This window comes from Bipolaris zeicola (assembly GCF_000523435.1).
Source record: "Bipolaris zeicola 26-R-13 unplaced genomic scaffold scaffold_10, whole genome shotgun sequence".
In the NCBI taxonomy this organism is placed as follows: domain Eukaryota; kingdom Fungi; phylum Ascomycota; class Dothideomycetes; order Pleosporales; family Pleosporaceae; genus Bipolaris; species Bipolaris zeicola.
In genome coordinates, this window is record NW_006912059.1 from 203,611 (window position 1) to 215,156 (window position 11,546).

Consider the following 11,546-nt stretch of genomic DNA (forward strand, 5'->3'; position numbering starts at 1 on the left):
GAATTACCAGCCGCGGCAGCCTTGCGTTGTTTGAGGAACATGTAAGTGCTGTTCGACTATTGTACAGATTCGCGTCAGACCCTGCCTGTATCTTGTACGGTCTTCTTATTTTCCTAATTCCAGCCATAGCAGGCATAACTCAACTAAGAGCCCCAATATATCCCTGAAACTGAACTTGACTAACATTTTGGAGTCACTCCAGCAATTTGCTTTTAGAGAACCCAATGCCTAAGATTGCTCGAATTCTTTCCCTTGCGCAAAGCTTTAGGTATAGGGAGAAAACAAACGACAAATTTCTTTTCGTGTTTGTGGCATCTGAAATCGGCGCAAGGATAGCCAGCATCGATACAACTATCGTCTGCGGACTTATTCGGTTTCCCACCTCGAGTGAAGGCTGGGTTCTTTGCGAGAAGCATGCTGTGAATGCATAAAGGGCTGGATATATGTCCTATCAAGTTGTAGGTATAGGCGGTGTACTGGGTAATCGTATGTTCGTTCATTGACCGCATATCTTTAAAACGGCGCATCAGTTCGGTTTGTACATCTACAGGAAGCCAGTTGCATATAATATCCTCGCTGATATAAAAGTAGACTTGAAGTTCTCTTGGTCGTCTTCCGTTAATTGCAATACCTTTGCTGTCAGCGATCAGGCGCTTTGGCTCAACGCACTCCGTCAATCGAAGTGAACGTCGAACACCTCGACCATTCTTTTTATTCTCGTTATTCTCTTCGTCCGTCTCGATTTCAATAACCACTCTTTCCACAGCGTTTTGACCTCGTACGTCTTTCTCTTCAATCCTAGGTCGCTTGCGATGTCGAAGAATAGTGATTTGTCTGGCCTGCTTTGGTGGTCTTTCTTCTTGACCATAGATCACTCCACCAGCATTTCGGGTCGTAGGTGGATTTGGCGGAGCAATACTCTCTATGCGTGATGGCTGAGCGCATGTCCAGAGCATACTGGCACTTGTCTCGTTTTCAACTCTGTCACGCTGACGAAGAGAGGCTTTGAGGACTTCCTTCACAACTTCAGAAGACAACAGGTCCAGTATGCGGTCGCGTCCCCCTTCGTCTAACTTCTGCAGGTCGCTCAGGAGACCAGTGGCGTTGGTGTTATCGCACATATCGCCTTTGGTGTAAATGCACAAGAACAACCTTCAAGGCAAGGTTTTCGAATGTGTTGAATCCAAGGCGAGAGCAAGTAGAGTCTGTGTATCTTACTGGTATTTTGCCTTGAGTTCGTTTGCTAATTGCGACTAACCAGGCTTGGCACTCACCCTCGGTGAAGGTGAGCTATCACACAGTAGCAAAGTAGATAACCAAATTAGAGCTTAGAGCAACCGTATCACAGTGATAGTGAGCTCAAAAAATTATTGAGATTTTGGCCATGTCGTGAAACCGGCGATGAATGACAATCGTGATATATAGCCCTACTCACATGTGACACATTGGATGGGACAGTCAGGTGTACACGGCACTAGAAAAGCAATATGGCTTTCTCGAGAACACTCACACAACTTCTGGGTAGGACAACTACAACTGAGATTGCGTTGTGACATACCAAGAACATCCGACGACCCATATCCCAACAGCCGCCACAAAAGCCAAGCAGCTTACTCCATAGGCATGCCATCCATCCCCGGCAGCGCCTTCATCCACCCATCCCGTTCTTCGGGAACCCGATTTGGAACAACACACTTATTCCCATCAGCTGGCTGCTGCGTCTTCAAGCTTCCACAATTCGCTCCCATACAGCCTTTCGCATCATCCATGGCCTTCTGGAGGGAATCGTCTTTCCACCCAAACACGTAGTCGCCGTGCTGGCCGTACCCTGTTTTATCACCTGTGCTGAGGACAAAGGGCTGGGAACCATCAGCGGGCCAGTCGGCTTTGTTGTTGAATTTGGATGTGTCCCAGACGATCTAGTCACAGTCAGTGAATGAATAGAATAGGGTGGGGGGAAGGGTACCTCAAGCATGAGTTGTGGGATTCTAACGGGGTGGCTGGATGGACAAGCTCCACCTGTGCTGGTACCGGTGAATAAGGCAGGTCCGTTTGTCGGATATGCGACGTGCGATTTGTGATCTGGTGAGTCGAGGTTGACGCCGTCCCAGCATCTGTGTTGTATCAGCAGTGATGTGATGGTAACAGCAAGTTACTTACGTGGGGTAAAGAATGTTACTTCGGATACCACCTGGACAGGGTGTAGTAGGGAATCCTTCTGTGTCGAGTCTACGAGACGTTAGTAAAAGATAGCGGAGACATGAACGAGATACTCGCTTGGCGTCCTGGCACGGTGCAGCGTTGTCACCTCCGAAATTGGGTCCGGTGTAGCATCGGAAGCAAGTCTGGGACTTGCGGTTTCTGGATACACGGTTTGCTGCGTCGCCGACGAGCATGCGGAATCCCTGCATAGGTGGTTTAGATCTCTCTTGGCTATCCCTAGGATATCGGGCGGACTTGAGGCTTTTGCTTACCGGCTTGAACGCTGTAACATCGCCTTTGCTACCAGAAACGTAGTATACTACGAAACCACCAGTGGTCTTGCCAGTGTACTTGTCATTGAAGAGGTCGCTGACTATCATTAATACATTTGAATTAGAAAGATTAAGGTCGTGTATACGAACCGGTTTGGCACCTGTGGAACACGTTTGTACGTCCCATTCCTTGCTTTGAAATAGACATTCGCTGTCCAGTAATTACTCAACTATATATCGTCAGCTGTGTTGCATTCTTTCGTCTCTTTCACTTTAGCATATTTGCATCTACAAGACAGAAACGTACATCTTCACTATACCCACACGTAGTGCAGCTGGCTATTTTCGAAATATCTGTACTCGGCATCGTGGTATTGAACGCGTTACCACCTGCAATCTGGTGCATATGTGGTGAAGGTGCGAGACCTGGGTTCACGAGAGGATCAATACGATCAATGACGCTTTGAGCGCAGCCAAATCGTAGCATCGTGAAGCGCTGGTTGTTGCCGAACTGCGGCACAGCGCCTGCAAGGGCCGCGAAAAAGAGTGGCGTGAAACGCATTATGACGGATAAAGTTGTATTGGAAACAGAGTGCTGGTGAGAGACAAGAATATGTTTTCGAGAAGGTCTTGTGTACAGGTCTTCATATCTTTTCGAAGACAATGTATACAATTCAGACGCTCGAGTCTTCTGCTTAGTATTCACACTGCCCCATATCTCGACTGATACCTTGCAACTGCCGGCCCCACAGCATGCAGTAGGATCGCGTGAATATAAATTGTCCTTGTTACCTCGTGCGCACTTATTCACCGTCGGCAGTTGGGGAGCTAATATAGCGTTCTTGCATTTCGGCTAAAGGCTTGTTATTACTTGACCAACCTCAAGCAACGTTTTATGTGGAGCACATCATGGTTCGACAACATGGCATTGCGATGATTGTGGGGAGAATGGTATGCGGATGTGGATGGTGATATTGTGCAAAAGACTATCCAGTCACAGGTTGGCATGCGTAAGAGGCCATGACTGTGCCAAGTTTAGTTTCAACCGCTTTTTGACCGTCGTGGTGGTACGAATTCGACCTTTTTAATACATTCAATCTCAAAATGGAGAGATATGCTGGGAGTGCTGTCGGCTGACTTTCCTGGGCGCTTGGCATTATCCTTGATAGTAGTGAACACTTGCGGTCGGGAGGCGCATGTTGGAGGACCATCTGTACCCAACTTGTTTTGTATCAAGATTTCTGGACTTGACCATGTCGGTGCTCTCATTATGGAGTTTGAATATTCCAATGGCCTATGGCGGGGATTTTGAGTTACTGGTTCATCAAATCGCTCAAGATTTTTACAGGTCTCGTTACTTTGCAAAACCCCATGTTCTTCTGTGATAATGATCCAACCTCCAATTTTCTGGCACATACAACCATCGGCGAAGTACAAAATTGGGTCTCGTCCGCTCCCCAGACATTAAACCTTCGACCGGCGGACTAGTAGTCAGGTGGGTGACCACTGGCGAATCCCCGCTGTTGTATGTTTTTGTGATTTTTTTGCACCTGAGATAGTGTCACGTGACGGATGATCAACACGAGTCAAGTATCCAAACACTAGGCCTAGATAGGATCAGGACCCCAACATGAGTTAATTGGAATGCCATTAGGCAACCACTTTGTATTTCATGATAAACGTTATGGATCTAGAGTATTAGTGCAATTCGTAGTTCCTCGGAAATCCGAGGGGGAAATATTGACCGTCGGTACTGAGGCTGAAGATGCTGAAGCCGTAGTAGCCTCCTTCTCCTGCTCTTACCTAAAGGTAAGACCTCCTCGATTCCATTCGCCCGATTTGTGTCTCAGTCCTGATTTTCTTATTGTTCCAGTTAATCTTATTGTTCGAATCATGTTGAGCGACATTATGATGTTCATCACACAATAGCAGCGCTAATCCAAAGTAGATATCCCTCTCATCTTGGCATAGATTGGACAAATAGCAGCAGAGACCCTGACGGGTATCGAGATTGTGTTTTTCTGCAGGAGAATACCTGAGTGGTTTTATATGCAACTAGAGCTGCAGTTAGGGGGAAAACATACGCGAACATTGCAATGCTGGATCTGGGGAGCCTCGAAAAATTACGCCCATGTGGCAGACTGGAGACGTTCAGTACGGCACGACACCACCTGGGCTTCTACAAAAATGTAGGCTTCACTGCAGAATACAGAACTCAAGGAAATTTGGAACCTCCACTTGAAAGCCAGGTCTACGTCGCGCTACGCCATGTCATCGCTCAACACCCAGCCCTGAGCGCCATTGCTCTCAACGAAGACCAATCCTACCCAGACGTATACTTCGCACGATTACCCGAAATCGATCTACGCACTTGTACCGAATTTCATGATCGCAGGAGCCCATTCCCTAAAGATGGAGAGGCCGACGATGAGCTTGACGAACTGCTGGCACAGCAGCACAGCCGCGACTTCAAGGAAAACCTGGGGAGTAAGCCTTTTTGGCGTTTGCTCGTGCTGAGGTCGTTATCCGATACATCTAGATTCACTGCGACATGGATATGGCATCACGCATTAGCAGACGGCACCTCGGCCCTTTTGTTCCACGGGTCTTTTCTTGCAGGTCTGAATTCTGTTCAAAAGACAAACAACGTGGATCCGGCCGTTAAAACGCTTGACCAAGCCCTGCTATCGCCATTTGAGGAACTACACCCCATGCCAATATCATGGTATTTCTTCAGCAAGACCATTCTGAACACTCTACTGGCTCCTGTTTACGCCATCGCCTCCGAAAAATTGTGGACTGGCAATCCGGTCCCAGAAGATGTCACAGTACTTCCAAAACCACGATTCCTCACAGTTGTACTATCCAGGGCGACTACAAGCAAACTAGTTCAGACGTGTCGGGAAGAGAAGACAAGCGTGACAGCGACCTTGCAATGTCTTCTAGCAGCCTCACTCTTCGCCAATCTCCCAGCTGAAGAATGCAAGAGATTGAGAATTGATGGCCCGATATCAGCGAGAAGATTTCTCAACATTGGAGAGAAGCAGATGACGTCTGCAATCACGCAATACGAATTCTTCCACGATCGACCTACTTCGTCCGACGGTCCCTCAACCGATATCCTCCAAAACTTCTCCTGGGAAACATCCAGAGCGGTCAAATCCATCATTGCTGCCGAAGTAGCAAAATCCGGAACTGACAATCCAGTTGCGCTTCTCAAATACGTTTCCTCCATGCCGCAGTTTCTTATGGGCATGCTGGGAAAGCCGCGCAAACCCACTGCGGAGTTGTCCAATGTGGGGGTTTGGCCGAACAAGAAAGATGAGAAGAGTATGTGGAGTGTTGGTAGGATGGTTTTCAGTCAGTCTCCTAATATGGTGGCGAGCGCGTTTGCACTTAGTGTTGTGACTGGTGGTGATGGAAATGCAACGCTCAATTTTTCTTGGCCAGAGGGCGCTGTGCACGATGAGCTTATCCGAGGAGTGGCCAATTATTTGAGGAAGTGGGTGGAGAGGTTGCTGTAGAATCCTTCTCTTCTGGAACCTTTTTCCTTTTAAATCGTTCGATTCCTCTGCTCACAAACTTGGATTTCCATATCCGCTTTGGCAAGCCCAGCAACCGCAATGCGTTGTGTCGCAGCACGGGCACGCCCATGCCGTATTCGACGACGAGCCACATGAATAGCAGGGCAATAGCGTTAGATACAAGAACTGTGGTAGCTGTTTTTGTCAGTTTATTGTGGAACAACGTGCGGAGAGTACTTACCAGCCCATTTTCCAATATAGTTTGTTGTGTAAACTCGAGTCCGGTTGGTAAAGTCGGCTTCGTTCTCGCGGTCGGGTATGAAGAAATCAACCTGGTTTCTCTGGAACCGATCAATTGACAGAGCGAACAAGCTAGTGAGGAAAGACAAGGGCGTAAAGATGATGGTTATGACTGTGAAGCCGAGAACGGCTGCACTGATGACGGCCGTTGCATGGGATTCTTGAAGACTTGCATGTTTCTGCTTCAGGTCCAGTTTAGCCATGATGGATTTCTCCATACGGGCGGCGTCTTCGTCTAGTTGCGCGATTCGACGTCGAAATCGATCGAACTGAGATTGCGTGCGTAAAATAAGTTGCCATTCATCCTCTTCTTGAGTAGATCTCTTTTCGTCGTCTTTCACGACCATGTGTCCTTCTGGACCACTTGTCCAGTGTTCGGGCCAGGCATTGCTTGCAAAAGTTTTCCAGACCTCCTCCTGCTGCAGAATGACGCGTTTGATCATCTCCAATTCTCCTCGTATATCATCAATGTCGTGTAGAAATTTTCTTTCCTTGTCAATGTCAAACTTCTTCACATCCTCCCCTCTGCTGTACTCATCCACACCATGAGCACATGAGGCAATAAAATTCTCGAAAGTGTTGAGGATGGGATTGCCTGAGCCTGTTTCAGACGGACGGTTAAGACTGTCCACGAAATGAGACAGCATGATGCCGATATACCGCTTAACATCACCTGCCAGGCAGTCATGTCCCCACGAGGGAAAGTCGGGCTCGGAGCTGTTAGTACTTGATTCTCTCTCCGGTTCGTGTGCAGTTATGAGCCCATCTGTGCATTGCAGAATCCACAGTTGACACACGGTAACAAGCTCCTTAGGATATGAGTCTGTATTTTCGGCTTTAGTAAGTACTTGGTCTCCGTTCCTACGATCCAACATTGACTTTGGCAGCGCAGGACAACAGTACTCGTCGAGAGTTAGTGGTACATAGGGTGCTTTGAGAGATTCCAGTGACTTGCTATAGTGGTCTGTTAAAAAAGGCTTTAGGCTTTCATTCACCAACTCCGGTTTCCTCCATTTTGAGATTGAATCTTCTGTGAGTACCTTGAAGTACGGCATCTGCCCAGATTAGCATCCCAGCTGAAGGCAATTAGAATGTTCGTACCGCAATTGTGAAAGATTTGGAGCCTCCGCCATGGGTCACAGTACAGGAGGGCTCTCGATGCTTCAGGACCGCAGGTCCATGATTATCTGGATCCCTTATGTACTGTTCATACTGAAAACCTTCCATGAATCTATCCATATCCTTAATTTTGATACGATCCTCGATCAAAAGTTTTCCGAACAATGCCTGTATTCGTCAATATAGTTCCAGTATCATTATTTTCTTAATCGGTAGCTTTACATATATTCCTCTAAACTATTCGTCATTAGTGATTGATGGTACGAAAATATTGTGCTTGCTTACATAGTTCAAAGGAAAGAAATGACAGAGTGCTCCAGGAAAGTGATATACTTTCCAATCGAATCGATAGCCAGGCCAGGCACGACTGTGATCCTGGAAGATAAGTACACTAGCTGCTTCTAGATTGATGGGAAACCTTTGGACCGTTTCACTGTTTTTGGGTCTCCCCTCACTGTCGTATAGGAGCTCTGGGTCTATATAAGGGTACTTTCCCGATGTGACCCTCCTCCTGGATACTCTAGGCTGTTCCTGAACTATATCTTTTAGCAGGGGACTTGCTAAACTCAAATAGAACAACTGACTGTTTCCTTTGCATGCGAGATCCCACACATACATGCCTTGGATGTCGGGGATCATGCTGACGGGCGCACGCACCAAACCGAGAAGGTAACCAAGTTCCCTTCCACAATTTCTCTTTGCGACCAGATGGAGGCATGTAGATCCCGAAGCCAAATCGTGATGTATGATCTCGTCTATACCCGTTGGATCTTTCTTGAACAGCCATATCATCGTCTCATATTTCTTTTCTATGCAAGCGATATGTGCGGCCAAAAGGCCTCGATGGTCTCTGACAATGATATCTGCACCTGCTTCAAAGAGGATATCAAGCATTGCATAATCGCCCATTGCAGCTACATGGTGAAGAGCCGTTTTTCCTTCATGATCTGGGATATTCACATACTTTTTCACCGTCCGTGGCCCACCATGGCCAGCAGCAAATCCAGTTAGAAACCCTACTGTGTAGCAAAAGTTTGTCCCTTCTCCTTGAACAGCTCGATGAAGCAACGTAGTGCGGCTTGTGAAGTCGGTAAAGTCCTCCTGGCGACATTGTTTGAGCAAGAACTCCACGATTTGTACATCTCCTTTGCTACAGGCGCGGTACACTGGCCCTAGCGACAGAAAAGACCAGTTTTGACCGTTACTTGACTCTGGAATACCAAGAATAATTTTCTGAACTTCAGGTAAATCTCCCTCTTCGACAGCTTTGAGAAGACTTTTGTTGATCGCTTCAACGTCCATGGTACAAATTGTGAAGGCTCGATACGGGAAGGGCTTGGGATTCAGTTGCAGCCGGTGCAGGGACCTGGGGATTTAAAGTGTTTAGTATTGGGGCCTGTCAATATTGCAGCCGCAGCTTTGATACCCAAACGGTCGAGTGGATGATTGGACGCCTCTTCACCTAATCCAGATAAGAGTGAAGCCACAGCTCACCACGCGCCCTGAAAGAAGCAAGGCTAGGAAACCCAGCCTCAGTGTTTGGAATTTTCACCCATTAGATGCATCAAAAACCTAGTGCTCGAATGGGAGAATCTATACACACGTTCATACAATCGAGATTACGGACAAATGAAAGCGATCATTGAAAGACTATCTTCAGACTTCAAAGGTTGAGTCTTTGACACATATTCTGCGATGAAAAATATCCCGATGACTCGAAAATGTGGGTGAGCTGAAAACGTAACGATCGAGATTCATGCAGGCTGCAGCCATGGCTGATTTAAAGTTTGCCTACAACGCACTATGATTGGTAGCATTGACAGCAGACACACTCCGCACTTGTGAGCTGAACACATATGGGAGAAAGTGGCGGTATCGTGTGATTCTGTGATCGGGCTATTCATTGGTTGATATATATTCACTGTGCAAGTATAGAGACGGTAACAAAGAAGGCGTCCAAAACTCTCGGGCTGAAATACCATACTGTAATAGCATCAGGTAGGCTCTATGTTGTCTGCTTAACTGTCAAATGATTCTCTGTGGATGTCAGAATGGCCAAAGAGACTCCAGGGACCTAATTAGAAGGACTGCTAACCGGGGCGATTGAAATTGGCTGCGAAGGAACTAGAGCTGCAGCTAGGAGGATAATGCCCGCCGATATCAATTTCTGGAGCATATCCACATAAAGTGGCTTGACCCAAGGCAACTATTCCGCAGGTTTTGCTCCGTTGCTGTTCACTACCTCCATTTCCAGTTGCGAGCAGCTGTCGGATGCTGGTGGGTCCTGTGGATTGCAAGCGACGCGTGTCGATTGGTGCCGCTCGTCAGCCACACCATCGGATCACCATCAGGGCGACGATGGGACGGCAGACGCCAAACAACTGTCGCCCGACAGTATGAGCTCTTATTCAATTACCAACTGCATTCGCCGGTGGCTGTCGACCGTGTCGTGGTCGACAGTGTCTGACCTAGATCTCTCTAAATTTTTGAATACCATCCTATGCGACAGCCGTCGACCTCCTATGAAGTTTAGCCCCTTTCGCCTAGCCAAAACATCAATGTTACGGGGACCCTGTGTCACCTGTATGCAATCAATATCTGAATCAAGTCTTGGAATTTCATCAATGCAAATTCTGTTTTTGGGCATTGTTTCGAGCTCATAGATTCTCACTGCGATATATGACTATACTTCTTTTCCAACACAATCCAGCAGCTTCGCTAAAGTGTTCTCCCAAAAATGACGTTATTCCACATCAACAGATACTCTAATCTTGACGCGCAGGGTCAAGCTTAATGTGCCCAACAATCTCGTTGATCTTCTCCATCACTTCTGGCGTAAGCTTATCAATGACCTTCAAAGCCGCGCAGTTGTCAATGACTTGCTCGGGCCTCGAGGCACCTGTAATAACTGCAGAAACGTTCGGGTTCTTCAAGCACCAAGCGAGCGATAGCTGGGATTGGCTAACACCCAGACTGTCGGCAACCGGCTGTGGGAACGTCAGCAATGAAACTCAGCGAAGGATGGCAGTTGTAAGACAAACCTTGAGAGCCTTGGCGCTGTTGATCATATTGCTCCACTCGCTGTTTCCATAGCTATCCCGCATTCCACTAACGAACTTATCATTGCCCTCTGCAAATCTTGAGCCTGCTGGAGGCGCATCTGGGCTGTCGTTGTACTTTCCGCTCAAGAGGCCAAACTTCAGGGGGGAAAAGGTAGTCAGACCAAGTCCGAAGCGCGAGTATAGGCGTTGGAATTCGCTCTCGACCTTCTTCCTCTCAAGCAAATTGTACTGTGGTTGTTCGACGACTGGTGCAATGAGACCCAGCTGTTTCGCAATACCGCAAGCCTCAGCAATCTCGTCTGCAGACCATTCGGATGTGCCCCAGTACAAGGCCCAGCCCTTTTGCTCAATCACGTGGTTGAAGGCGCGGACGGTCTCTTCCATGGGCGTAAGGCGATCGGGACGATGCGCATACACGATATCAACGTACTCGAGGTCCATACGCTTAAGCGATGCACGAAGTCCCTCAATGATGTGCTTACGAGAAAGACCATGGTTGTTTACGAGGACTTCTCCATTTGCGCCGCCCCAGTTGAGCTTGGTGGAAATTACAAGATCGTTACGGTTCCAGCCAAACTTCTTGATGGCCTGGCCCATGATGATCTCAGATTGGCCTCCAGCATACGATTCCGCAGTGTCGAAAAAGTTGATGCCGTTATCATATGCGGTCTTCATGATGGAGAATGTGCGTTCTGATGCTGGAATTAGTCATGTGATCAATTGACATAAGCACAGGGTCAAAAACCATTTTCGACATGACCACCAAATCTATAAATCGGTTAGCATTGGCATATGTGCAAAAACCACAGGACAACATACGTGAGCCATCCTCCTAGACCGAGTACTGAGACGTGCAGCCCGGAGTTACCCAGGCGACGGTATTGCATACCGGTCTTACGAGGTTCTTCCCACGCCATCTTGTAATTGTTGAAAAGGCACGTGTAATGACTGAATAAAGTTCGACTTGAGTTTGAAAAGGATGCAAAACTTCACAAGTAACAAGCCGTTGTGTGTAACCACTCCACTCTAGCGATGAGTCGACTGAACGGTGAAAAGCTGTGCCACCT

The 11,546-nt window shown here is 47.6% G+C and overlaps 6 protein-coding genes across 6 annotated transcripts; 1 reads left to right on the forward strand and 5 right to left on the reverse strand.

The window, feature by feature from the left end:
- Positions 1-212: 212 nt before the first annotated feature.
- COCCADRAFT_1332 (uncharacterized protein) lies at positions 213-1,121 on the reverse strand (the record flags this gene model as incomplete). The annotated part of the gene is made up of 1 exon (XM_007709603.1): positions 213-1,121. The coding sequence occupies one exon, from the start codon at positions 1,119-1,121 to the stop codon at positions 213-215; it is 909 nt and encodes a 302-aa protein (XP_007707793.1).
- A 489-nt stretch (positions 1,122-1,610) lies between these two features.
- Positions 1,611-3,036, reverse strand: COCCADRAFT_32985 (uncharacterized protein; the record flags this gene model as incomplete). The annotated part of the gene is made up of 7 exons (XM_007709647.1): positions 1,611-1,919; positions 1,967-2,114; positions 2,161-2,229; positions 2,278-2,405; positions 2,475-2,571; positions 2,625-2,704; positions 2,782-3,036. The coding sequence occupies 7 exons, from the start codon at positions 3,034-3,036 to the stop codon at positions 1,611-1,613; spliced, it is 1,086 nt and encodes a 361-aa protein (XP_007707837.1).
- A 479-nt stretch (positions 3,037-3,515) lies between these two features.
- Positions 3,516-3,743, reverse strand: COCCADRAFT_84475 (uncharacterized protein; the record flags this gene model as incomplete). The annotated part of the gene is made up of 1 exon (XM_007709692.1): positions 3,516-3,743. One exon carries the CDS (start codon positions 3,741-3,743, stop codon positions 3,516-3,518), a length of 228 nt encoding a protein of 75 aa, XP_007707882.1.
- Positions 3,744-4,570: 827 nt separating this feature from the next.
- On the forward strand, positions 4,571-5,998 carry COCCADRAFT_84552 (uncharacterized protein; the record flags this gene model as incomplete). The annotated part of the gene is made up of 1 exon (XM_007709693.1): positions 4,571-5,998. The coding sequence occupies one exon, from the start codon at positions 4,571-4,573 to the stop codon at positions 5,996-5,998; it is 1,428 nt and encodes a 475-aa protein (XP_007707883.1).
- On the reverse strand, positions 5,946-8,719 carry COCCADRAFT_1335 (uncharacterized protein; the record flags this gene model as incomplete). The annotated part of the gene is made up of 5 exons (XM_007709604.1): positions 5,946-6,193; positions 6,240-7,353; positions 7,400-7,585; positions 7,751-7,953; positions 8,002-8,719. 5 exons carry the CDS (start codon positions 8,717-8,719, stop codon positions 5,946-5,948), a joined length of 2,469 nt encoding a protein of 822 aa, XP_007707794.1.
- A 1,463-nt stretch (positions 8,720-10,182) lies between these two features.
- COCCADRAFT_1336 (uncharacterized protein) lies at positions 10,183-11,396 on the reverse strand (the record flags this gene model as incomplete). Its single annotated transcript, XM_007709605.1, has 4 exons — positions 10,183-10,404; positions 10,459-11,171; positions 11,225-11,247; positions 11,299-11,396. The coding sequence occupies 4 exons, from the start codon at positions 11,394-11,396 to the stop codon at positions 10,183-10,185; spliced, it is 1,056 nt and encodes a 351-aa protein (XP_007707795.1).
- Positions 11,397-11,546: the final 150 nt, after the last annotated feature.